This window comes from Lissotriton helveticus, chromosome 1_1 (genome assembly GCF_964261635.1).
Source record: "Lissotriton helveticus chromosome 1_1, aLisHel1.1, whole genome shotgun sequence".
NCBI lineage: Eukaryota > Metazoa > Chordata > Amphibia > Caudata > Salamandridae > Lissotriton > Lissotriton helveticus.
Window position 1 is genome coordinate 1,255,692,429 of NC_136057.1, and position 27,595 is coordinate 1,255,720,023.

Here is a 27,595-nt window from a genome sequence, read left to right on the forward strand (position 1 = left end):
CTTCCAATGGCAGCAATCCTGCCTGAGCACACACAATGAAGAGTTGTAAATTCCAATCCTCCCTGGAAATGAGGCATAACTCCTGGTGCGTGTTGATAGAGGTCGCACTAAACCATTCAGTTCAAACACAACAAAGAGTTGCAAACTTCTAACCTCCCTGGAAATGAGGCACAATGCTTGTAGTGTGCCTTTGAAGTTGGGGATAGTTCGGAGAGTTTCCCTTTGAACCACAGATGTCTCCCCTAAATTTCAGTTGTGTCTGCCATGGGGCAGTGGAATGTAGTTCCTAATCTTTAGTAAGGCCATGATCTGGCTTCCCTGATGCCAAGTGTCAAAAACTCTCCCTCCAGTCTATCCAGCCAGACCCTCAACTGGCAGAGGTCTGTTGTTCCATTTGCAAGCCCAGTGTTTATAGCTGTCACTGGGAAGTGCTTTAGAGCAGGTAAATGCCAACTTCATAGAAGTAAACACCAGGAGATGATGGACGGAGTGCCGAAACTTTTCAGACACTCATGGCTTGGCCGTTCTGTCTGGACTGTTTCCATGTGGCACAGGGTCAAGACTGATTTGCATATAGCTGTGTCTGAACTGGGGTGGTGAAGTGAGCTAAAGAATGATGATGGATTCAACTCAGATCTGTGACTGGGGTGAGTCTCTGAAAGGTTTAAGCGCTCCTTCCATCATTTCCTTGTGCTTGCTTTGTTCACTTTATAGAAGTGGCATTTCTGAGCTGTTAATGACAAATCCACCTTTACCACAGGAGAGGGTTTGTCATTGTGAATCCAATGATAGGAAACATTATGAGGCTGCTCCACTGCAACCACTATTGCCGCTTCAAATAATATCCACCATTCCCCCATGTTAACCTATGGGAAGGGCATACCTCATAGGTAGTGAAAACACACATGTGTATTCTGCTCTAGCTGGGCAGGGAACACACATATGTACCTGCCCTGCCTTTCACCTACCACTTGCTTCACCCCTGGAACACACATATGTACCTGCCCTGCCTTTTACCTACCACTTGCTTCACCCCTTATGACTTACCCCAGGAATGCCCTAGTTGTAGTGAAAGGTCCTCTTAGGATTGGCCAGTGGTTTAGAAAGGCCAACCTGATCATAAGTGCAATTGCACACACACAGGCCTGCAATGGCTGGCTTGACACATGTTTAAAAATATTTACAGTGGGAAAGGTCCCACAGCCCTAAGACCAATAAAAGACCATCAGCAAAACCCATGAGAAAAAAAAAAGTTTAAATTTAGGGAAACACTATCTCAAGCATGTCAGGTCTAACAGTGTATCACCCTAGTATAAAGTGTAGAGAAAATGAAGTACATAGATCATGGCTGCAGGTAATCTAGTCTATAAGTATGAATGACGGTACCTATTTCCTCCAGCCTTGGTAGCTCAGTGACATAAGCAGTCCAAATGCTAATGTTTCGATCCTTTAGTTGATGTTGATGTTTCGATCCTTTAGTTAAGACTTGACAGGGTCATCAACAGGACTGGTGTCTGGGGACGTTGAGGAAGCAACCCTTAGGGACTGATTCATTGAGACTTAAATGCAGCATTTGTAGAACCAATCAATCGGTATTTGTAGAGCGTGCCACTGTTGCCCTGGGGTTATCTGGGCGCTGGGATGTGACGTCTCCGTTGAAAAGCCAGGTCTTGAGGAAATGGCAGAAAGAGGGAAGAAACAAACAGAAAAAGACAAAACAAAGCACAGAAAATCGAGCAGGAAAAGGCAAGAGGCTAGAAAAAGGAGCACCAAAGGCAAAACAGAGGGCAGAATAACGAGCAGAAAGGCAAAACAGGGCAGAAAAGGGCACAACAGAGGGCAGAAACACGAAATGAAAAGGGCAAACAAAAGGCTGGAAAACGAGCAGAAAAGACAAAATGAAGGGCAGAAAAACAGGCAAAGCAGAGGGCAGATAAACTAGGTGAATGGCAAAACAGAGTAAGAAACAAGCAGAGAAGGAACAAACAGAGGGCAGCAGATAGACAGCAGAGGGTAGCGGACTGCGGGAAAGCTGAACAGGAGAACTGTTGCAGGGGGAGCTGGCACAGGGTCCTGCGAGGAAGGTGAGTTGCAGATTAGTGGTCTGGTCAAGCTCCGTGTACAATCCAGGCAGAAAATCCAAGGAAGCACTTGGGTGTCATGTGCGTGATGGCAGTCTTCGCGAGGAAGTGATGGAATGGGCCTGGTGGAATTGGGAATTAAACTGGAACAGGCGTGACCCTCACTTTTGGCTTTAGCACTGGTGGAGCTCAGTGCGGCTATCATGTTTTGTGCCCCCGCACACCATGACCACCTCCTCGGATTCTTTCACTAACACCGGGCAAACGTTCCCCTCATCTCTCCAATCATTAGTTATTGCTAAACACAGCGCCCCCTCTGAGGTTAGCTCCCCCTCCACATGTTAGCCCCCAATGCGGCCGCACCAATCGTACTCCCCTAAAGACGGCCCTGGTCACCCTCTATGTGTGGACGAGGGATAATATCTGGCCTGACATGGGGAGGTCAAGCCGCCACAATAGGCAGCAAAAGTGGAACATATTGAACTCGCTAGATACAGAGTCAAAGGCAGGGTGGCTCTGGAATCTCTGCTGAACCCGAGTGCATTTTAGTAATATCATCAGAGACTTCAAGAAGAACTCTGCGTTGTGCGAGGTAATGTTTCTGTGCTGTGTGGTAATGCTGGTACAAGTAGGGAAATGCATTACTTTAACCCGTGAGGAGTGACTCTTCGCAGGTCTGACTGGCATGATTGTCTCCGAAATCTCGTTGGGTTTCTTTTCACCCCAAAAAGGTCTTGTGTTTTTTCAGCAACTTATGTGAGTGCAAGTCAAAGTCTTATGCAGTGTTGTGTTTGTGACTGTTCTGACTCTTGTCTGGGGTTTCTGTTCCTGAAGTTGGTTCTTATACAGCCTGTGCCAGTCTAATTACTGCTCCCACATCTAATTTCTGCTTTTAACCCATCACAAGTAATGTTTGTTATCTTTAAAGTTCTGTGAACAATTGCAGGCCAGACCTAGATGTTGGTCATATGCATGTGCCAAAACAGGTGAGGTAACTCTGGCTCTTGCATCGAACCAATTTGGAAATGTTATGTTCCGCAATTGTGAGTACATTGTGAAGATACCACACTGCATTGCTCATGCTTTTGTAATAATATGACGCTGGCAAATATTTCATTTGGTGAATAATAAAACCTTTTATTACATTGGGTTAATCATCTCCTAAACTAAACATTTTTAACAACTGCAGCGTACTTTCTAATGTTACAGATCCTGTGAAGGAGTATAACTGCACGCCTTGGCCTGAAGTTGAAGATTTGATCAAATCTTGTATGAAAGAAAATCCTGAGGATAGGCCCACCTCTGCAAAGGTATCAGCAAAATATGTTTATTTGTGGGTGGTTAACTGGTATATTGGTAATTCATGACAAATTCAATCATTTCAATTTAAATTTTCAATGCTGAGCAATTAAAAAGTTTGAATTTCTTACTGTGACAATAAACATTGCTTTATTTGGCCTATTGTTGAAAATATCATATCCTCGTTGCAAAGTAAAATAACGGCTTAGCTGCGTATGAGTGGCTAAGCAGCTACTTGCATGTACATACTTCATTAGTACTTCGATTCTTTTCAAATTATTTGTGACTTTCTTTTTTTGCACACTTTGTTTTCTCTCTCTTGTTCCCTTTTCTTCATTCTTTCTATTTCCCACTTTCCTGTTTTGATGATGTGAGTACACTCCATACACCCTCTTTATTCTTTTCCCTTTCCTTCTTTTTTAGGTCTCGCGTAGCAGCGCACAGACGCTGTCTCTCCGAGACATCTAGTAATCCATATAGTGAGGGTAATCCCACCTGCTGCTTGTAATTGGCTTATTTACGTTTTCCGACCTCCCTATTGGTTGTTGGTCCAATGCATCACTTCCGTTTTTTATTGGAAGCAGCACCAACCAACTATAGTTTCATTGCGCTGCAGCTGTTGGTATGTCATGTTTAGGGACTCCTTCCTTGTTTTTAATGTTACGTTAGGTCCGTTGCTGCTTCCACCCTCCGACCACCCTCTGGCAGAAACCTTGCATTTCCCCGTCTGCTTCTTTTCAGTTGAATTATTTTTTTAATTACATTTCTGCCTTCTGCCCGTCCCAGTTTGTTTTGATTGTGTTGCAAGCTCTCTCACCAAGGACCACCAAATCACCGCCCGCTCTTTGTTGTAGACACCATCTGCTTCCTCCTTTTCCCATTAGGCGGCTATACCCTCTGGGTGGCAACAACAGCCTTGCCACTGTGACTTCAGTCTCAGCCGCGCACATGCCTTATATCTGCACAGGCACACGGTTTATTTTAGCATGGCACACTAATGAAAAGTAACAAAACAACAATAGTGTGCTTGTACGTTTTATCGACACAGGCGCGCTGTTTATATTAGCATGGCACACTAATGAAAAAAAGCAAGTGTGTACGTTTTATCGTACACACATTGTGCACATATATATATATATATATATATATATATATATATATATATATATATATATATACAATTCTATACCGCTTCTAAGGCTGTTAATACATTTTGAAATAACCTTTGTTCAATGATGCTCACAGCTGTTTATTGTTGCCAGCTGTGCGCCCTACGGTTGATGCCAGTTCCCAGATGGGTGCTTATAACAGAGTGGGCATGGTCTATTCCCCACACAGTGGAGGACACTGTGGAGGATGTGCTTTATCCGCCAAGTTTCATGTTTCCTTATAACACTTCACAGGGTAATAAGTCTTTAAAGAATGTCGGTCAAGGCCAGAACAATTTGGGCTGTTAATGTCGCTTTCAACTCTGGGAAGTTATCCCTTTAACTTCTTGATAGACAAAGTGACAGGATCTCCTAACTAAAACAACAAAAGTGACAGTGGTTCCAATTTGCTGAAGCCTCCGACAATTACATGATTCAGAGATATTGCAAACATATAATATTCACAAGATAAAAACATAAACGTGAGTGATTAGTGCAGATTACAAGTGTAATACACCTATTTTACACATTGTGATAAAAAATAATCCCATGTACGTATCGAATGTATGTAAAAACGTCTTGTGCCAACCAACTGTCTGGCAAAATTATAGCTAACCTTCTGATGCGGAGGTCCTCTTCGTTCAGGGCCACTGGAATTGTTCCGCTGAGGAGGACCGACTAATGGAGCAGAGTTGACTAATTTATGTGGCAAGAAAAGGCAATTATGTGGTTTAATGCTGCACATTTTGTGACAGTATTACTTAATTCTTTGGTCATTATTACACAGTGGGCTTTCTGGGCAAAGGTTTCACCGTATAAGAACCCGAGTTTGACCCCCAAACAGTAATAAAGAACTGAAAGATGACCAGTCACTCTTTGAAAAGGGCAGGCTACGTGCCGGAAAATGCTGTGTTTCTTGTAACTGTTGACCCAGAAACAATTGGTCAATCGGTTCGCTGGCAGTGTTAGAGCTTACACTGTGTGTGGACCCGGTGGCCGTCGACCAGGCGAGGTACCCGCAGGTCCACAAATGGAAAGAAGCTCACCCGGGCATGGTAGTGATATAAAGTTACTCCATCTTTACAGTGCCTCCGCTCTCACATTTTGAAGTAGGTGGAGAGGGTTGCAAAATTGAAACTTGCAATACTATATTCCTCACTTAGTGTTTTGCATTATCGGGAGCCGCCAAACCACCGCCCCCGTGCCCCCGATGTTGCAACCTACCATGTTGAGAGGTACGGCAAGGAAGATGTGCAATGCCAAGAAGTGGATAGGCAGCGCCGCTGCTGCAGCATACCAAGAAGACTAACACATGACGAAGTGTGCATTTCAAGGTAATTCACTTTCATTTTAAAAAGTACAGGCAGGGACTTACTCTTGGTTTTTATGTGCCTTTACCTACCAAGGAGCATACTCTCAGCCTCTTTCAGTTTAAATGCAATTGGGATGAAATTGAGATGTTTATAGTGGTAAACAATGTTTGGCACAAAACTTTTTCCCCGCAGGGAATTATAACTCGGCTGTTACAACGACCGCGTTATCATTCCGCATACCATTACTCCGCAAGTCGGAACAATGACTTGCGGAGGGGGGAGAAGGTGTTGGATTTAAAATCCAACACCTTCCCTATTGTCCGCACAGACTGGAGTTGGAATAGTAAATTAGACTATTCCAACGTCCAGCACCCCCCCCCCGCAAGTCGTTGTTACGACTTGCGGGGTAATGGTATGCGGAATTACAACGCCGTCGTTGTAACGACCGCGTTGTAATTCCCTGTGGGGAAAAAGACTGGGGGATAACGAGGCATATTTGTTTTTAGTGCATGCCATCTTTTTGTCTCTTGTGTCTAGTTGGCTTATCCGACTGCACTTTAATGTGTTTCTGTGTGCGCGATGTTACCTCCCAAAAAACATACTCTCAGACTCTTTCAGTTCAAATGTCTTCGGGCGAAATTGAGATGTTTTTAGTGTATGCCATCTTTTAGTTTGTCTCTTGTGTGTAGTTGGGTTACCCGAGTGCACTTCAATGTGTTTTGTTTATGTGCACGCGTCTGAGCAGTCTGATGATAGCATGTTGTCATGTATTTCCACCCCTAAGACGGCAGTGTTCTCAGATAAGGCCCATAAGTGTGAAGCAGCTGCGTGTACTGGACAGCCTCCCTTAGTAAGCAGGCTTAAACCCAGGGCTTAAACCCAGCTGCTAATCTAAGTGATGTGGAGACTCAACAGTGTACAAGATCAGCACAACCTTCTCCCCTATGAGATGTCAAGCTGTGGCAGATTTATTTTTGGAAACTGATGTATAAATATCCACTACAAAATAAGAATAAACTAGTTAGCTGTGTAGCCCTTGGCCCCTCCCTGTTGGCATCCTTCTGCATGTGCAGTGCATAATGAGGCTGTTGCATGGGGAGGAGTGGTCCGACACTCACAGCCATGGTGGTTGGTGATGTTCTGTGTGTGTGCGCGCGGAGTGGTACAAAAGCAAATATTCCAGGCTATCTACAGTGCATTACAACGCATGTCAGTGACTCCAGCTGGCTTGTTTGATCCAGGGACTCTAAAGCCATCAGTGAATAAGAACATCTGAAAGAAACATGTTAGTGATAGATTCCTTACCTTAGAATATCCCCAGGTGTCAGACTGAATACGTAAAGTTTTTTGTCAGCAGTACCCCTGCGTGTCGAAAGGTGGCGTTGTGCGGCTCCGCATCCGACGCTGGCGTTGTAAGCACCAAGATGACGTCACTGAGACTACTTTGGCGCCATGCATGTGCTCTGACGTAAATTCTTTCTTTTTCCACGCCAGCAAGCGCAGATCAGGTTAGAGCACGTACCCTAGTCACTTTTTGAATACCTTTTTTGAGACTTTTTGTCTCTATTTCTTTGAGTCCTTAACTCCTGGTGCCACGTAGGGATTCCTGGATTTAAATCCTGCAGGCCTGTTGCCGTACGATGTCGGTGGCCGACCCCCTTGGCGTCTGTCTCTACTGTTTGGAGCGCAACTATGACTCCCGGTCATGTTCCGACTGTCTGGCTATGGCTCCGAAGGCTTTGCGGGACTCTGTGCCGTTCGAGGTCCAGGGGTCGCTCGAGGGACCAACCGCGGAGCCATCACCATCGCTCCTCGGGGTCGAAGTCTTCACCCTCAGAATCAGGTAAGAAACATCATAAAAAGAAGCTAAAGAAACGTGATCACTCACTGACGCCACCCGTCAGTCTCTGGACGTGGGGGCCAGGGGTTCATCCCCTGCTGCTCCGTTGGAGCCTGGGAGTGCCGTGGCCTACCCACCTTATCCGGGTCCGTTGGAGACTCTGGCCCAGGTGAAAGAGTTTCTGGCTGCCATGGATCGCCTTTTCAGGCCTAGGGTTCCCGTCAGCACGCCTTCGGGCCCCTCGGTCCCTTTTGAGGGCCCTTGCTTGCCACTGGCTCCGTCGTCAGCTCCTGCCCGGTGCCCGAGATCCTCCGGCGGCGGCTCGGGCCCTGGCCCCGGCGCCCCCGCAGGCTCCATTCCCCAGCGCCGCCATCGGTTCCGTTTGTCCCACCTCTGCACTTGCTCCCGCTTGGGACTCTTATTGGGGCATGGAGCCGGATCGACGCCGACAGACGCCGTTGGAGCACTTGTTTTCCCCTGTGCCCCCTGCCCCTGCCGCCTGTACCACGGGCCGTGGAGGAGGGGGGTGACCGGTCAGGGTCAGAGGACCCTCTTGTACGCCAGTGTGAGTCTGAAAAAGAGTGGGTGGAGGACTCGGAGGACGCAGGCGGCCTTGACCTCTCCTCCGAGTCAGGATTTAGGTCTCCTCCCGCAATCATGGAGGAGGGCGCCACGTTTACCATGGTGCTCTGTAGAGCAGCTGAGGCTCTTGACCTTGATCTGCCTACTGTCACCCACAAGACCAACCTCCTTACTGAGGTGCTTCAGCCGGCGGCAAGTTCTATGGAATCTCTGCTCCCGTTTAATGACGCCTTGATGGATGTTCTGATGGGCACCTGGTCTAGGCCAGCCACAGGGACTCCTGTCGATAGAAATATGGCCAGGCATCATCGCCCGGCCATATTTCGGGGTGCACCCCACGCTAGTGGGCGGCAGGATTCAACATCACCTCCCCCACTGGCGTTCTGTCACTTCCGACAAGTGGGTGCTGCAACTCGTCCGGAGGGGTTACTCCCTCCCCTGCAAGTCTACCCCCCCAGCCATGCCACCTCAGTTCCACCGCATGTCGGGGGATCACTTCGCGCTTCTCCAACAGGAAGTCATGGCCCACTTGGCCAAGGGGTCCATTGAGCGCGTTCCTGGGCCAGAAGTAGGAAAGTTTGTTATTCCCACTACTTTCTGGTTCCCCAAGAAGGACAAAGGAGGCTTGCGCCCATCTTGGACCTCAGGAACGTCAATCACTTTCTCCAGAAGGAGAAGTTCAAGATGTTGACTCTGGCTCAGGTCTTGGCTGCCCTCGACCCTCGAGACTGGTGGTAGCGTTGGACTTGCAGGACTCATATTTTCACATCCCCGTCCTGCCGGCCCACCGGCGTTACCTGCAGTTCACAGTAGGCAAGGAGCATTTTCAGTTTGCCGTGCTCCCTTTCAGCCTTACCAGCACCCCTTGGGTATTCACGAAAGTGATGGCGGTGGTCGCAGCTCCCTTGCGCAGATCTTTCCCTACCTCGACGACTGGTTCTTGAAGGCGGGCTCGCCCCAGACACTTGTCACCCACCTTCAGACTACGGCCAACCTCCTGCATTTGCTGGGGTTCTCCATCAACGTGCCAAAGTCACACCTGAGTCTTTCTCAGAAGCTCCCCTTCATCGGTGCGGTTCTGGATTCGATACTGTTTCAGGTTTATCCTCCCGAGCAGCGAGTCTGGGATGTTCAGGCTATGATTCCGATCTTTCAGCCTCTATCCCGGGTTTCAGTCAGGATGACCCTCAGTCTCCTGGGCCTGATGGCTTCCTGCATCCTGCTAGTGCAACATGCCAGATGGCATATGCGCGCTCTGCAGTGGGACCTGAAGTTCCAGTGGGCGCAGCATCCGGGCAACCCGTCCAATCATGTCCAGATCTCGTAGGGTACTGCATGACAATTGCGGTGGTGGCTCACGAATCTCGATTGGGTAAATGGCAGATCCCTCTCCCTTTCCCAACCGGAGCACACAGTGGTGACAGATGCATCCCTCCAGGGATGGGGAGGCCACTTGGTAGAGGTGGAGATCAGAGGCCCTGGTCTCCGGCGGAGTCCCAGCTCCATATCAACCTTTTGGAGTTTCGGGCGATCCGACTTGCACTGAAGGCATTCCTTCCCTCTGTCCGGGGAAGTGTGGTGCAGGTGTTCACGGACAATACCACCGCCTTGTAGTATTGCAACAAACAGGGCCGGTGGGGTCCTGGACCCTATGTCAGGAGGCTCTGCACCTCTGGACATGGCTGGAACATGAAGGCATTACCTTGGTGGTTCAACACCTGGCTGGTTCGCTGAATGCCAGGACGGACAAACTCATCCGACGGTGCTTGATGGATCACGAATGACGTCTGAACTCGGACGTGGTGCAAGGTCTCTTTCAGCTGTGGGGAGAGCCTTGGTTAGATCTATTCGCCACCGAAGAGAACGCACAATGTCATCAGTTCGGCACTTTGAAATTTTCAAGGCGGCACTCGCTCAGCTGCGCTTTTCGTCGCTAGTGGAGTTGCGGTCTATTGTACCCGTTTCCGCCTATACCACTTCGGCCCAGAGTGCTGTAGAAGATTCGGCGCGACCGGGCCCAAGTCACTCTTGTGGCTCTGCATTGGGCACAAAGATAATGGTATCCCGAGCTACTCAACATGGCGATCGATCCCCCGATCCGACTGCCTCTTCGGGAGGATCTTCTGTCGCAGCGGCAGGGGACGGTCCTCCACCCGAACCTGCCCAGCCTCTATCTCCATGCGTGGAGATTGAGCAGTGACAGTTGACAGCTTTCAATCTTCGTCCCGAAGTCTGTGATGTCATTCTGGCAGCCAGGCATTCCTCAACTAAGACGGTATATGCCTGCAGGTGGAACAAGTTTGTGGCATGGTGCACAGCAAAGTCTGGGGATCCCCTTTCTGCCCCTCTTTCTGAGGTCATTCTGTTCCTCCTATCCTTGGCACAGCAGGGCTCTGCTCTGGGCACTATCAAAGGTTATCTTTGGGCCATCTCCGCCTTTCTAAGGCTTCCAGATCAGCCTTCCCTTTTTAAGTGTCCGGTGGTTAACCGTTTCCTGAAAGGCATTACGCACACGTTTCCTCCTGTGCCGTTCATTATGCCTCAATGGGACTTAAACCTTGTCTTGACATATCTGATGTGCGCTCCCTTTGAGCCCCTTCATAACTGTCCTTTGCATCTTCTCACTCTCAAGACGGCTTTCCTGGTAGCTATCACCTCTGTCAGAAGAGTGAGTGAGCTCCAGGCTCTTGCTTCCAAACCTCCTTTCCTTTCTGTTCATCCGGACAAGGTGGTTTTAAGGACCCGTCCTTCTTTCTTGCCAAAGGTGGTTGAGCCATTCCACATCGGGCAGACCATCACTTTGCCCACCTTCTTTCTGCCTCCGCATCCTTCAAAAGAGGAAGAGAGAGGAGGAGCCAAGATGGCGATCGGGATGGCTGCATAACCGCTTGGCTCCGTGAGCCCTCCCGCCCGCACATATATCCTGGCGATAAACCTGAGCAGTATTTGCTAATTTAAGTAGGTGAAGGGAAGCATTCACTTACCATCTGCTTTTGAGGCTCCACCGCGCAGTAGACCCGAAGAACTGTCTCCGTCTCTTTGGCGGCCTTCGAGGTGCTGAGGCCGGGATCTCCAGTGAGGGGAGTGTCCGGCCGTGATTGCAACACCAGCGGCCTCTGGTTGCGATGGGAAGCCAGTCGGAGAGAACCTGAGATCTGCGAGCCGGAAGAGATGATACCAACCCACCCCCAATAGTCGGTTGCCCTGCGGGAGGTGCGAAATAGCTGGGACGGAGAGAGACCATGCTGCCCAGTTCCCCTTCGGTGTGATACCCGGTTATGTTAACAGCCCTCCCTGGGAACCGGTGGGTGACTCCCGGGCAGCAGGGAGCTTGTTTAGCCTTTCGGTGACTCTCCTTTCTGCTGCCTGCCCTGACCATTGAGATCCCGCTGTGAATCCTGCTGATCCCGGGGGTCGGACCCGCTCCTGAGGTACAGTGGAGGGGAAAGAGAACGTGACGGCTGAAATGGCGGATGATACTTTCCCGTGCACCCCTCACCCGGGCAGAGAAACCGGTGCTCAAGAGAATCCCGGGGTCTGGCTATGTGAGAAACCGCCCACGCCCAAACATATACTGGCTGCACTAACAACCCTGCAGACAGCCTTGATCCGGGAGGCCCGAGATTTGGGACAAAGGATGGCCGCCATTGTTGTCCCGCCATCTTGTAACGGCACGGATCGCTCTCAAGGAGGCGCCGATGTGTCTGCCTCTGCTTCATCGACGTATTCCCCGGATGAGTCTACATTGTTAGCGACGTGGATAGATTTGGTTCATGAGCTTACTGTGGATGCATCTGTGGCGCATGTGATTGTCTCACCGGGGCCTTTCTCTGATCGGCAAGTGGAGGAACAGCATCGATACACGGCTTGGGCGGCCCGTCGGGGTTTTGGCGCTTCCCGCATCGTGTGTTTCCCTTTCCGTGTCTGGCTGGACTGTGTTCGGACTCGAGACTGTTGGCGGTGTTGACATTGTTCCAATCAGACTTCCGCCATGCATCATCGGCGAAATTTCGGTGGCTGGGGTCCTATGGAGAGGCGACACTGCCTGATCCTCCCGGTGTAATCGGACCCTTTGTGCTACTTTGTATCCCGTTTGAGGGATGGTTCAACGTTGGTACTATTGACACACGAGGCCAGGGGTGAATTCGATTGGAACATGGAGGGACTCATGGCTGGTTGATGGTGATTTGAGGGGCGCTTAGTGGGGTTGTCATTGATTGCGTTATACGTGATTGCTGCTACCTGTACTTCTTTTACCATTACTGTTTATACGATTTTTGCACGCGGAGGTGGGAGGGGCCGGATGACCAGATCGAGGGCCCTTCTCCTGTATATTTTCTCTTCTTTTTCTCTTTTTCTTCTCTGTATTTCGGGTCTCTTATTTAGGGCGACAGGCACGCTGCTGGGGGGGTAGGCCATAGCCTTTTGCAGGGGTGCAGGGTTGAGGGTTGGGGGATGGGTTTGTTATTTTGTTCTATCTTTGTTTCTATGGCCCTTTGCCCTTTTCCTTTTTCGATGTCGTCGTCTTCCATGTCTCCCATATTGTGTTTCGCCTTGAGGGGTGGGGCTAGTTCGCCATGATTGCTTGGTGGTTTATTGCATCTATCCTGACTCATATACCCCCTCCCCCATCTTTTTCATCTATGTACATCACTGGCGTAAAATCTTTTGCTTTAGTTAGCTGTATTGGGGTGTGTGTGATTATGCGACATTGATTTTCATTTTATTTTTCGTTATTACAAAATGAACCGTCTCAGATCCTTATTATCGCATGGTACTTTAATTATGTGATATATCCTGGATGCTACTCAGCTCTTGAACTCCGGACCGCTGTATGTTTTTATACTACATTAATTTTTAATCGATTTGAATAGCGGCCGGCCGGATTGGTTGTAGGCCCATGTTTGTATCTCCGTACTATAACAATAAAGGTTCTTTAAAAAAAAAAGAGGGAGAGGCTCCACCATCTGGACCCAAAACGTGCGCTCTCGTTCTATCTGAAATGCACACAACAGTTTCGGGTGGATGACCAGCTCTTTGTTGGCTACGTGGGCGCCAAAAATAGTCGGACCATGCACAAACGGACCATCTCTCAGTGGGTCGTTCTGTGCATCAAAGCATGTTACTCGTTTACTAAGAAGGAGCCTCCTGTGGGACTGCTTGCCCATTCTACCAGGGCGACAGCAGCCACTACTGCCTTGGGAAGCGGCGTTCCCTTGCAGGACATTTGTCAAGCAGCCACGTGGTCTTCACTGCACGCGTTTACCAAGCATTACTGCCTTGACAGTCAAGTCCGGAGAGACGGCTTCTTTGGCTGTTCTGTTCTGCATGAATTTCTGGTGTAATCTTGTTCGCAGATCCACCACCGCAGGTATTATTGCTGGGGTATCTATTCTAAGGTAAGGAATCTATCACTAACATGTCTCTTTCAGATGCACTAGTTACTACTTGTGTAACGATATATCTGTAAGAGACATTAGTTAGTGATACATTCCCTACCGCCTCACCCATCCTCCCCGCTCTGCGAACTGATTTTTAGGGCTAAGGTCATCCCTTTCAGGGCCCTAGTTTCATGGCACCAGTGATCAGTTTCTTGCATGGCTCTGCGTTCCTGGTGCGGAAAGTCGTGTACAGAACTGACATCAGCGCGTATGGGTGGCGCTTAAGTAGTCTCCGTGACGTCATCTCGGCGCTTAAGATGCCAGCGACGGATGCGGAGCCGTACGGCGTCACCTACTGATGCGCAGGGGTACTGCTGACAAAAAACTCTGGGGATCCAATCTGGTGCCCGGTGATATTCTAAGGTAAGGAATCTATCACTTACTTATGTCTCTTACAGATATACTGTTACACAAGTAGTAACTTGTGCTTCCAGAGGTTAGTCCTGGTGTCACCCTCTGCTGCCAATCATCATATTAAATGGGTGTGCTACTACAGTGAATCTCAATCACAGCCAGTCTCACTGGAACCCAATTAATCCCAGAAACATCTTTAAATAGTAAATCCACCGCCAAAATCATCCAGTGAAGCATCCACTGTCACATTTATTCCTAGTCACAGTAGTCCCAAATGTTCTATGAATGTCTATCACAGCCTCTGAGCTATTGACATTGTAAATGACAATGCCTTTTATTTATGTGTTAATTTTCAAAACAGATACATAAAAAGCATTGTTATTTACAACACCAATAGCTCACAATCTCGCAATTGAGAGACCTATTGCATTGCAAATGCTTGTTTACTTTTCACCCCATCTCATTTGGGTTTGTATTGCTTATCCTTTGTTTTTTTTTGCTGTCATAACCTCCCCGTAGCCCTGCTTATTCTCCTTTCTTCCTTCATATTGTCTCTGTTCTTTTCTATTTTCCTGACCCCTCCTATTGCATTTTCTTTATTTTCATATGTGTTTCCATTTAAATGTTGACTGCTCTTTATTCAACTTTTTCTGGGAGCGTTTTGAAGTTCTGGGGTATTACTATTTGAACAATGAGTAAGAAGGGTAATGGTGATCCAAGATGGCGGAGTGAGGATCGACGCCAGCAGCTCACCCGGAGTCTCTCCTCTCACTCTTCACATGCGAGATGTGATATCCACCGAAAAAGCTAAGCAGAATTAAAAGAGAGAACTGAGGCCAATATTTGTGCGAGGGAGCTGCGCTGCATTGTGCCGGGTGCCGATGGTGCCGATGGTGCCGATGGAGAAAGTCAGCGACGGCAGCTTTGCACCGGTACTCTGAGAACAGATACGAATGCGGGGAAGCCTATGCCGGGAGAGGAAGTCGGCTCTACGCGGATGCTGTTAATCTTGACGCAGATGTGAGGAACTGTGCCGTACCGCACCGGTAAAGGAGTCAGTGGTTGGAGTCAGTGGTTGGACTGAAGATAGCGTGAGGAAACCCCACTGTGTCGGGAAAAGGTTTGCGACGGCAACTTAGTATTAATGCTATCAATGCTCTTTCTTACCGCTACTACTGAGTTTTTTCGGCAGACGATTTTTGGTCTGCTCAAAGGCTCTGGGCTCCGCCCACCTGGACTTGGACTTGCACGTCTGAGCCGCCTGAGTCGACAGGCTTCGAATTTCTGGAGACAAGGAAGAATGTCACCGAAGCACCCTCCCAGAACTACGAGGAACAGCAAAAACACAGTGAGTAAACCGGCGCCTTCTCCTGCTCAACCTATGCAAATACCGCCACAGCTAAACTCATCTAACCTGACAACAGCTGCGGCGTCTGCTCCCCCTCTGACTCCACAGACTTTGGGCATGCCAGGGAATACACCTCGGGAAACGCTTGCACTTGCACCCCCAATTGTGCTAAACGCCCTAGTTGCTGGTAGGGAAGGGGAGAAAAAGAAGAAAATAAAACTTCCCGCTCTTACAGAATCCGCAGAGACGATTGAAGATACGATGGGAGCTCAACGACAGGATGATAACAGCATCACAAAGCAGGTACCGAAAAAGATTAACATTTCTTCGGTTGTGACTGGGAAAAAACTGGGCATATGGGGGAGATAGCAGCTAAAATCACCACTAAAAATGACGCCAAAAGCAATATAATGACAGAAGAAAGGACAGATGAGGAAGATTCAGCAAATATCCTAAATGGGGCCCAAGTTATAGACATAACTGCAGGAGCAGAAACAGCAACAGAAACAGAAACACTAAGAGAGTCAAGCTTTAGTTTATGTACAGATATACAAAGTATTTTTGGTGGGGTAGACGTTGATTTAACAGGGGTAGCAACCAGTACTGATCAAGGAACTATCGCTATTGTACCTATAGCTGACATAGCTGAAGGCGGGCTAGTGGGAGATTTGGCAATAGAGCTGACAGACTTTACTGAACAGAGCTCTTTTGAAGATTGTGACGCTGAAACAGAAGACGAGTCAGGGGAGAAGGAGAATAATGTCGGCATAAACACAAAATCAAAAACTAAGAAGGGGCGTGCACAAAAGAAACAAATCCAAGGCAAAAAAAAAAGTAGCAAACTAGGCTTACGGCCAAATAGTTCTATGATAAATAACAGTCAGACTTCGATAAAAGCCTTACAAGACAAAAGCCCGTTAATAAGATGGATGGTGACAAAAGGGCTAGTGAAAAATATGACCCAAAGATTGTCTGGAGCAAGCCCAACAGAATTATTTCCTAACAAAACTATACAAAGAAACACTAGTGATGCTAATAATAAGGATGATGTCAACAGTGGGAATAGCGATCCCTCTACTACTTCACATAATCTGTCTAACGCGCCACTTAACACAGCATCAGATACTTTTTCTGAACAAATGTCAATACCATTGCTGCATGATCAACAAGGCTCTATCACAGATATCCCTGCAATAGAGGGTGAGACGTCAGAGCCACAAACACTCTCCCCTGCTGTAACAGATATAAATATAACAGAGAATACTGCTCTTCCTATATCTCCTGCGCATTCCTCTTATGAACTCTTATCTCCTCATAATATCTTGGAGAACAATAGCCATATAACTGCCTATACAACTACCTCTGAAGGGGAACCAAACTCACGAGACTCAACTGATGCCTCCCCACTGGATATAATACTTCAGCTATTAAGTAATCAACGGGCTGAGGCTCAAGAACATTATCTACAGCTGAGAGAGGATAATAATAAGGTACAGGCAGCCCTACAAGAACTGACCGGAAAATTTGGAGGAATTTCACAAGATATCGCGGAACTACAGCAAAGAGTCGCTGATGTGGAAGAAACAAGTGCTAAAACTACATCCTCATCAGATAAACATGAAATACAGATTGCAACTTTACAACAAAAAGTTGAAGATTTGGAAAATAGACAGAGACGCTCGAACCTAAGAATTTTTGGTATACCGGAAGGGACAGAAGGATCTGATCCGAGGGCCTACTTAGTGGGACTACTTCAGAAAGCCTTCCCTGATTTAGCGGACTGGGACTGGGACTCACAAATTCAGAGAGCGCATCGCCTTCCTCTAATACAGAGAAACAGAGGGGGCCAGTTCCCGCGCCCCTTCCTGGTTTTTTTTGGCAATTTTTTACTTCGTCAAGCAATCTGGCAGAGAGCCCGTCCTAACACCCCGGTAACTATTGGTGCGATCTCGATCTTTGTCCGCTCTGATCTTAGTAAAGAAACTATGGAAAGACGGTGGTTGCTACGTAAGTTGATAGACCCAATCAAATTAAGCGGTGCCCAAGTCTTCCTTCAAGAACCAGCACGCCTAAAGGTAATAAAAGGGGGCCGCACCCACTTTTTTACGGACATAAACGAAGCAGAAGCATATTTAGCCGACACTGCAGCTGGCTCAAGCAAGACCAACTCCAAAACTAAGAACTAGGTACTAACATAAACGGAGACATTGTAAAAATGACTTTTCTATATTAAGAATTTATTCATAATCAAGTTTAGCCCAATTGTCAATTGTCAATTGTCAAAATCCACAAGCTCATCTAGGTAATGCGTATAGCATCATTCTAGATTAATACCAAATTATCTTCTCTTCGGTGGACTTATGGATTTATGGATTGCCTAAGTGAAGAGAGGGTGGGGGGTCCGGTGCTGACCTGCCAACCAGCTGCCCATCCAGCGGCAGCAGATGCTGAGGGATGGCTCTACCCCGGCTGGGGTGAGAGCTAGGGGGGAGGGGGGTGGCGGGAGGGTGGTCTCCGCACTTTGGGGGGTTGAGGGTGGGGGAGGTAAAAATAAAAAAAATGGTTTGCAGGCTGAGGTGACGGAATTAAACAATGATATTGGAATTTTTATGTACATTAAACGAACTCTTAGAACACAATACATGAGATTAAGACAATACTCTGATCAATATAAGATAAGTTTCGAGAGCAAGGCTCTAATTTTGCCCCTTTTTTTGGTTAAACTGATGTATAGATGTATGAAATAAAATGTCTAGCCTGGAATGTTGCCGGGCTAAATAGCAAGAATAAACGAATGCTGATAAAAGAAGAATTAAAAGTTCATAACTCTTATTTCGCCCTTTTATCTGAGACACATATCACAGGGAAGGATAGAAAACTGCTCAACCATTTAGGATACGAAGTTATCATTTGCTCAGCATATGGCCAACCTGTTAGGGGAGTTGCTATACTTAAAGATAAACGATTTAAGGCTGAGATAATACAAACATCTTGTGATAAAAATGGTAGATGGGCTGTTGCCCAGATACGATTTGAGAATGTCAATTATGTTTTATGTGTGGTATACGGGTGTAATATAGATGACCCTACTGTTTTTGACGAATTGAATATCAAGCTATTAGACTGGATTGGAGAACTTATTATTATGGGTGACTTTAATTGCATCATGGATTATAGAATAGACACAACCAGATCTGGGGGACATCAAAGAATGCATAAAACAAGGGCTTCTATATTTGATATATGTCGCATACACAATTTAAAAGATGCTTGGCGAAATTTATATGCTAGTAGGCCAGGGTATACGTACTACTCGGCACCCCATAAATTATGTTCAAGGCTCGATATGGCACTTATAAGCGACAACTTATTGAATACAAGCTCTATGATCCTATGTCCACGCATATCTTCTGACCATAATGCTATAATTTTATCATTCAAAACAACAGGTAACAGAATCACGCCTAGGCCTTTTTCTTTCCCAAGACATTTAATATCGGATGTAGATTATATAACACAGCTAAAAGTACATCTTACAGAATTCATAAATATAAACTCAAATTCAGCATCACCAGCAATAGTTTGGGATGCTTGTAAAGCTAGTATTAGAGGCTACACTCAGACTTACGTGATTAGACAAAACATAGAATTAAAAAAAAAGAAGGATACTTTGATGTCAAAAATAACTATCCAAGAGGAACTTTTGTCATCATCTCTCCAGGCCAACTTGCCATCGAGCATAGAAATAGGGCTTAAACTCACGTCACTGAAAAATGAGGTAAAATCTAAATTTATCAAAAAAAGTATAAACAGCCTACATAAATTTAAAATAACCCAATATGAAGGTGGGGATAAAATCGGGAAAATCCTGGCCTATAAAACTGCTGAAGATAGAGCAAAAGCTACAATTACAAGTATACGGGGGAGAGGAAACCAAATCTATAATAAACCTCAAGATATTTTGGAACAATTCGCTGACTATTATAAGAATTTATACACTCCAGAATTGACCCCTAGCATAGACGATATACAGAAATATATTGAAAACTATACCATAGACACTCAAAACATCATAGAGATAGACTCGCTGTCGGATGAAATAACTATGCTAGAATTACATCAAGCTATTGCTTCTTTACCCTCAGGAAAAGCAGCAGGGGAAGACACCATACCATTAGAAATGTATAAAATATGTCTAAAAGAACTTGAACAACCCTTGCTGAAAGCAATCCAATCTGTAGGCCTTGAAGGAAAAACTCCACAATCTTGGAACAGGGCCAAAATAATATTTTTTCTGAAGAAGGACAAACCGAAAGAAGAAAGAGGGTCTTATCGCCCTATCTCACTGATTAATACTGATGCGAAAATGTTTGCCAAAATTTTAGCTTTAAGACTAGCCCCTATTATGCCCATGATTACCCATCCACAGCAACATGGTTTCATTATTGGGAGAGACACTACCATACATGTTAATACGGCCATAACAGCATTTGACGTTGCGGGGACTGATGCCACCCCACTCGGTATGATCTTGTTAGATGCTGAAAAAGCTTTTGACCGAGTGGGGTGGGATTTTCTCTGGTGCGTACTATCTAAATTAAGGTTTGGGGGGGAATTCTTAAAAAGCATCAAAGCACTGTACGACAAACCAACTGCATGCACTAGCTATGGGGGGCTGGTATCGCGAGATTTCAGGATTTTACGAGGAACTCGACAAGGCTGCCCTCTCTCACCTCTTTTATTTGCACTTTCTTTAGAACCTTTTTTACAAGCCCTTCAATCTCAAACCCAGATTATACCGTTTAAATCAGGACACCAAGAATTAAAAATAACAGCATACGCTGACGACATAGCGGTTTACACGGAAGATGTTGTAGCGGCCCAAAAAGGAATAATATTAGAAGCAGAGAAATATGGCAAGGTAGCGGGTTATAAATTAAACCTACAAAAAACGCAAATAATAGTTAACTATGCCCCACCTGTGATGGTGCCTGAGATATGCAAAATAGCCACTTATTTGGGAATAAGAATAACAGCCAAAGTACAAGACACCAATAAAATAAATTATGATGAATTAATTAAATCTACTAAGCTACTATTAAAAAAATGGCATAGGCTACCTCTCAATATAATTGGCAGAATTAATTTGATAAAAATGAAGGTATTGCCTAAATTTATATACCTATTTCGATCTATACCATTTACATTAAATAATCAATTTTTTAAGAAACTGGATGGAATATTTAGCAGTTTTATATGGGGGTATAAAAAGGCGAGAAGATCATTAAATCTTATGAAAAATGACACACATGAAGGTGGGCTTAATTTTCCGGATTTTAAATTATATTTTTGGTCTGCTTTTACTAATCGTTTACGCTCCTTACTCAATGAAGGAAGGACTTTATTTTTTCATTATTTCATGTTAAAATCAGACTCAAATCTATTTCTATTTAGAACTAATGATCCCAATTATTACAAAAGAGTCAAATTTAAGACAGCAAGAGATATTACAAAGATATGGCGCAATATACTATCTTTCTGTGACACTAACATTTTTCATGCAAATTTATCAATATGGGGAAATCCAGGCCTACCAAATATCTTTAATGATAACACCGGCCACGGATGGGCTAGACTTGGTATTAATACCTTAGGGGACTTATACAATACACAGGGCTTCATGGATTTCAACACCCTTAAGCAATTATATAATCTATCTGAAAGTATGAGATACAAATTTCTACAGATACATGATTATTTGATTAATAAAAAACAAATTTTAAAAGCTCCAGAATGTGACATCTGGACCTGCTTACACTCATCAAAAAACAAATCTGTTATAAGTGAGACATATAGAATTTTTATTGCTGTTAAACCTAACGACTGCAGTAAGCTTGCTGATAAATGGAGCAGAATACTGGGATCAAACATAACCTCTAAACAGATAATAAACTCTCTGATGAATATTAATAAGCGAGTACGATCTTCTAGTTTAAGACTCCAACAATTTAGGACAACATGTATGTTATATTACACGCCTGAAAAAATCTCTAAATGGTCCCCTAACAATACTTATAGTGATCGTACTAAATGCCCTAAATGCTCTACTGAAGCGGCAGATCTGATACATATGTTGTTCTCATGCCCGAATTTGAAAACTTTCTGGTACGAAATTGAAAAAATTTGCATATGAAACAGATACAGATACCAGCGTTAACAGCTGCGGCTGTTTTATTAGATATCTATCCAGCTCCACTTCCACATGCTGCTCTGATCACAATATTAACATCTTGTGCTAAATTAACTGTGGCAAGAGCCTGGATTAGCTCAGAAACACCGAAAATTTGGGATTGGTGGGCATTGGTAATTGAAGTACACTCAATGGAGCTTGCTTTAGCAAACATCAGGGGCGTAAAGGCAATGAGAAAATATGAAAAAAATTGGGGAACTTTTATAGAACGCTGATGTTATACTTATGAATATCTGTGCTATTAGACAATTACTATTGCATTTTGAGATTGGTAACATGAAATTGCTCTTTTCTTTATTGTCTTTGCCCTTCTCCCTTTTTTTTTTTTTCCTTTTTTTTTCTTTCTTTTTTGGCTCTTCTTCAGTTTTCAATTGCAGCACCGACTTAACTGTGTATGCGTCATGTATGATAGACATTATATATATGCATTGTGTTTTACGTATTATTATTAATTTTTTATTTGTTTGTTCTCTGTCAGCCTGCTAACAATAAAAACAGAAAAAATAAAAAAAAAAGAGTAAGAAGGGTAATGGCTGACACAGTGCAACCCAATGAAACTTATGAAGTGTGGAACCACTCCTCTTCATCAAACTGTATTTTAGGTATTTTTTGGTTGGCTTAAAGTTCCAGCGCTCTGAAAATGAAGAAACTAAATATTATACAATATGCATAGAGAGGATATCTGATACAGACATCTAACCGCAGATTCTTTAACTTAGAATATTCCCAGGAGTCAGACTGGATCTGGAATTTTTTTTGCAGCAGCAGCAGCAACTTTGCGCGCCAGGAGACGGCGCCACACGACCCTGCCCTGAAGTCTTCCTCGTACGTGACATCAGCGAGGTCATAAAGTCCCTCCCAGCGCGCTGACATCAGTTTTACTTCTTTTCTGCGTGCAACGCGATCGGAGTACGCGGTTTCTTTGGCCTGCTTTCAGGCCCCTTTTTGAAGCTTCGCGTCTGGAACAGTGTGCGATGCCTTCGGGCTTAAAAACCTCTACCTCCTGCTCGCGGCAAATGTCCGCAACGGGCCCACTCCTTATCTGTATGTGGTGTCTGGCCGAACACCACGACTCGACGGATTGCGACGCCTGCCAACACCTCAAGCCGAAGTCCCGGCGGGAGCGCCGGAGGAAGCTCCTTTCAGCTCGCCTGTCCCGGTCGCAGTCGTCTCGACCTCCGGCCTCCTCATTGGCCGCAGTGATTTCCAGTTGCGGCGTTGGTCGCCCTCCGGGGCCTGGAGGCGTCGTTCGTCCCTTCTGGGTAAGTCGCGCTGCATGTCGCGGAGGTCCTCGACCTCACTTCCCTCTGTTGTCGGGGGCACTAGTTCCCGGAGCCCTCTGGACGTGCGCCCTGGGAGTTGCCCCTCCCCTATCCTCCTTTTCCGGGCACGGTGGCGACTCAGACCCAGATGGAGGCTTATACTGCGGCCCTGCAGGCCTTCCTTGGGTCCTCTCCTGTCCCTGGGGCGTCCTCAGGGCCTCCGCTACTTACGGGGTCTGCGACGGACTTGCTGGTGGGTGCGGCCCCGGTGCCAAATGAGCCGTTGCCCTCCAGGGACAAAGGAGATATGGTGTATCAGTGTGCGGCCTGGCTGGGTCCCCCTCTATGACCCATAGCACCCCTGCCACGCAGCATAGTCCCATGGTGCTTCCTGTGGCGTGGCGGGTGGTTGCTGGTGCTCAAAGCCTTGCTTTGAGCACAGTTCGGCCTTCCGGGCAGGCGACCGCTTGTCCGGAGCTGGGGTTGGCGCCGGGCCCGGCACCGTAAACTCGCCTCCCCGGCTCCGACTCCGCTTCCTACTTCGGAGTTGGAGCCGGTTGTGGTTGAGGCTGAGTCGGTGCCGGTGTGGCGTCGTAGGCATGCCTCCCTGGCTCCGGTGCCGTCCCCTGCTTTGGAAGCGGAGGTTGTCATGGTTGACGTGGAATCGGCGCCGGACGAGGCTGAGTCGGCGCCAGATGGGGCCGAGTCGGCGTTGGACGAGGCAGGGTCGGCGACGACCAAAGTCGCTTTGCCGAGGCCCCGATGCCAGATTGTTGACTCTTCTCCGTAGGCTATTGGAGAGAGTTTGGTGTCGCCTTCACATTTGGCGATGCTGGATCTGTCCTTGCCTGCCCCCCTTAGAATTCGTAGACCTGGCAGGATCCCTGCCTCCTCAGGAGCCCCATCAGGACCCTCATTCGTCAATGGGGTTTCCTTCATTTGGGTCTTGGTCGCACCCTCAGTTTCTTGGTCATCCTCCTTGGGGTGGAAGACTTAGTTTACAGCCCTCACCTACGGATGAGTTGCTGTCCCCTCCTTGGAGGGCTACTGAGGCCGATGCAGCATTCCTTAGAGTAGTCTCCTTGGCCGCTCGTGTTCTAGGCATGCAACTTCCATCGGTCCCCTTGCCTGTGGACCCTCTGCTAGATGTCCTCCACCATGGGTCGGGGAATGTGGAGCCCCTCCTGCCCTTTGAAGCTTCTCTTTATGACGCCCTTTCGGGCACCTGGCCTCGGCCAGCTTCCGGTGATGCACTGGCTCGCTCTGTCTTGCACCGCCACAGTCCTGCTCCACATGATCCAGTTTGCCTATTTGTTCACCCAGACGGGCAGGGGTTTGTTCTGCAAATTGCCTTCCCTTCCTTGCCTCAGTTGATGCTTCCTCCCTCCCGGGAGTCCAGATGGCTAGAGTTGTGGAGTCTTCGCCTCCACTAGCGCCGTCCTTCACTCACTGGATACAGTGTGTGTCTTGGCTCGGGCTACCTCTGCCCTGTGGGACTCTGCAGAGTCTCTTCTTTCGACCACCTCTGAAGGCGCTCGTGTTGACCGCCTTCATCTTCTCCGGGATGGCCGTGACCTTGCTGAATTTACGATCCGCTCGGCCTTGGATACTGCAGATTCCTTAGGCCGATCTATGGCTGGTTCGATTGCCTTATGGCGCCATGCTTGGTTGCGGGATAGCGTCTTCCCAGAAAATATCCGGGAGCGCCTTGTTGATCTACCCTTTGATGGGGTCCTATTGTTTGATGCCCACGCTGAAACGACTGTTCAGCACTTACTTGCAGGCTTTCGCCCTCCCCCTTAAGCCTGTATTTCCCAGGTCATCTTTTCACATGTTCTGGGGTGGTTGCCCTTTCATTTATGATCCTTCAGATGCATTAATCGTTTTCAGCTGGCAATAAGCCTACTGTAGTAGTGTTACACAGGTTGTGGCTGGTCCTCTGACTGTGGTTTGCCCTAAGAGGTGTTCCCTGTTGTTTGGGGGTGTGCCATACTGCAAGTGGGGTACTTGTATGCTATTGTATAGCTCTGCTTTATGCCAAGTGGGCCTGGAGATCCTTTTGGGCTCTAGACGTCCCCTGGTGCTGTTATCTTACCGTTGTAAGGTGTTCAATGTTATGACTTTGGCGCTATCTTCAATACGCCATGGGTCGTGTTGCATATGTGCATCATTCTCCTACTTTGGGTGTTTTCACAGTGTTTATCACGCTTAAAATGCGGCTACCACCTGCCATTAATGCACTAGGTGTGGTCCTCGTATAACACCTGTGTTGCATGGTCGTGGCTCGTTTACCCTTTTTTGCTATATAATAAATGCTGTTCAGAAATTTCTGGAACAAAGATCAGTCAATTACTTGGAACATTCAGCCATGCTGATTGACATGTTAACCTACTGTTTGAAACATAATGTTTTCCTCTTCCAAAGTAAATTTTACCTGCAAAAACAGGGTACGGCAATGGGGACATCTTTTGCCCCAACATATGCAAACCTAATGATGGCTATCTGGGAAACTGAGGTCCTGGCGGAAGAAAATAAGAAACATTCGAAAATAAGAACCTGGTGTCGATTCATCGACGACCTCTTCGTCATTTGGAATGGGAGCCAGATAGATCTACAGGCCTTCATTGACTCTCTTGAGATTAACAACTACAATTTGAACTTCACATCAACCATAAGCAATACTAATATCATTTTCTTGGATGTGGAAGTTTGTGTGAAAAATAAACAAATTATGCACCAAAATGCACCTGAAGCCAACATCCTGCAATAGTATTCTCCACGCCAATAGCGGTCATCCTTCAAATTTAAAGTGGAGCATACCGTACGGTGAAATGCTGAGGGCAAAAGGAACCTGCTCGGAAAAGGAGGATCCAGAAGCTGAAATTGAAAGGATGACTGGTCGATTTCTGGAGGGAGGGTATCCAATTGAAGTTCTTGCATTAGCAAAATCCAGGATCAATTTAAAGAACAAATCGGATCTCTTAATCCCAGCCAAACAGCAAGAACAAAGATTGGAGGCTTCTGGAACAAGAAATGAAAAAGAGGAGGAAACAGAAAGTAAAACACGTCTCATCATGGACTTTAACAACCAAAGTCAAGTTCTAAGAAAGGTTATAAAGAGGAACTGGGAAATTCTGTTATTGGATGACACTTTAAGACAACATCTAACACCCCATCCAAGCATAAACTATAGAAAAACATCGTCCCTAAGACACATTTTGACTCAAAGCCACATGGAAATTAAACATCAGAAAAAGATCTCATGGCTTAGCACACCAGGCTTTTGGAAGTGTGCAAAATGCAAAGCTTGTGAACATGGCCAGAACATCACGGAGTACAAATTACAAAATGGAAAAACCGAAAAGATCTTAGATCACATTACCTGTGAGTCAAAATATGTGTTCTATAGACTAAGATGTCCATGTGGAAAATACTATGTAGGGAGCATGATTAACAAGCTAAAATTGCGGATCCTTCAACACCTGCGTGCAATAAAGAACAAAGATCCAAACTATCCCATGGCGAAACATTTCAATGAACATCATCAAGGAGATTGCACTCAATTAACATACTATGGGATCAAGCTCATAAAACTGGCTGAAAGAGGAGGCGATCGTACCTTGAAGCTGCGAAAAATGGAAAGCAGAATGATTCTTAGGATGGGTATGGAATACCCACATGGACATAATTTGGATGCTGAATTGTTTGTACACCTTGGAAATTGGCTAATCGGAACAAGATACCATCTATAATAAGAAGTTAACTCTGTGTAATATAGTGTATATAAATGAACATAATGTGTAAATATATCCTTCTCTAAAAAAAAAGAACCCTCCTGATCATGAAACAGCTCTATAAAGTGCAGGACAAATGTGAACTCTTCAGCTATGTTTTTTACCAAAATTTCCACCTATAGTCGAGTTTTATGAATAATCACAGTAATCATGTGTAAAATCAAAAGCTGGTCACAAAGAACAGCATGGGACATCATTATAAAACCTCGGAATTCTGAAAAATAAGGAGGAAATAGTGACTTTAAAGTGGAATAATGAAACATAAAATGCATAAAGAGACATGGGAATGCCGAGTTTGAAGAATCATAAATGTATAAAATAAATGTAAATACTGTAAATAGCTTAGGCTCTCTTACATAGAGAAATGGAATAGAGACATCAGACAGTCACACAGGCAGAATGTCGAAAAGTACTTTACTGTAACATCAGCCGAGAGTAATCCTGAACAAACACATGAATAATGATTACTTACAATATCTACGAAATGCTATCGGATTCCAGAGACTGTCGAAATCTCCTATGAAAGAACATCGAGCCGGCCATCATGTACAGTTATTAGCATTTATAGAGTCTTCATCCTTTTGAATTAGCCTGCACTTTGCACTTTAATAATGCACTTTAATAAAGTACTTTACAGTATTTAAAAAATGAAAGAAAAAAAGAAAGAAAAAGGGAAAATAAAAGAAAAAAAGAAATGAAAACAATGGCGACCATTTGTGGCCTAAAAATGTGAATGAGGTTGGCAGTCTAGTGGTTTTAAATAATTGTAAAAACAAATGAGGGCACAAGCACTGACCACTTTATAAATTGTCTAGACATTTAGGACTCTATGGTCCAGTTTAAGACTAATTGCAGTCGAAACGCGTAGGGCGTCCATCTTTTG

General features: G+C 46.0%; 1 protein-coding gene across 2 annotated transcripts in view; it reads left to right on the forward strand.

Moving 5' to 3' along the window:
• LRRK2 (leucine rich repeat kinase 2) overlaps nucleotides 1-27,595 on the forward strand; it is a 2,266,429-nt gene that overhangs the window by 1,764,653 nt on the left and 474,181 nt on the right. For both annotated transcript variants that reach the window (XM_078680082.1, XM_078680090.1), the window contains one exon: nucleotides 3,291-3,391. In XM_078680082.1, the coding sequence (XP_078536208.1) occupies nucleotides 3,291-3,391 (101 nt within the window). The remainder of the gene's footprint in view (nucleotides 1-3,290; nucleotides 3,392-27,595) is intronic.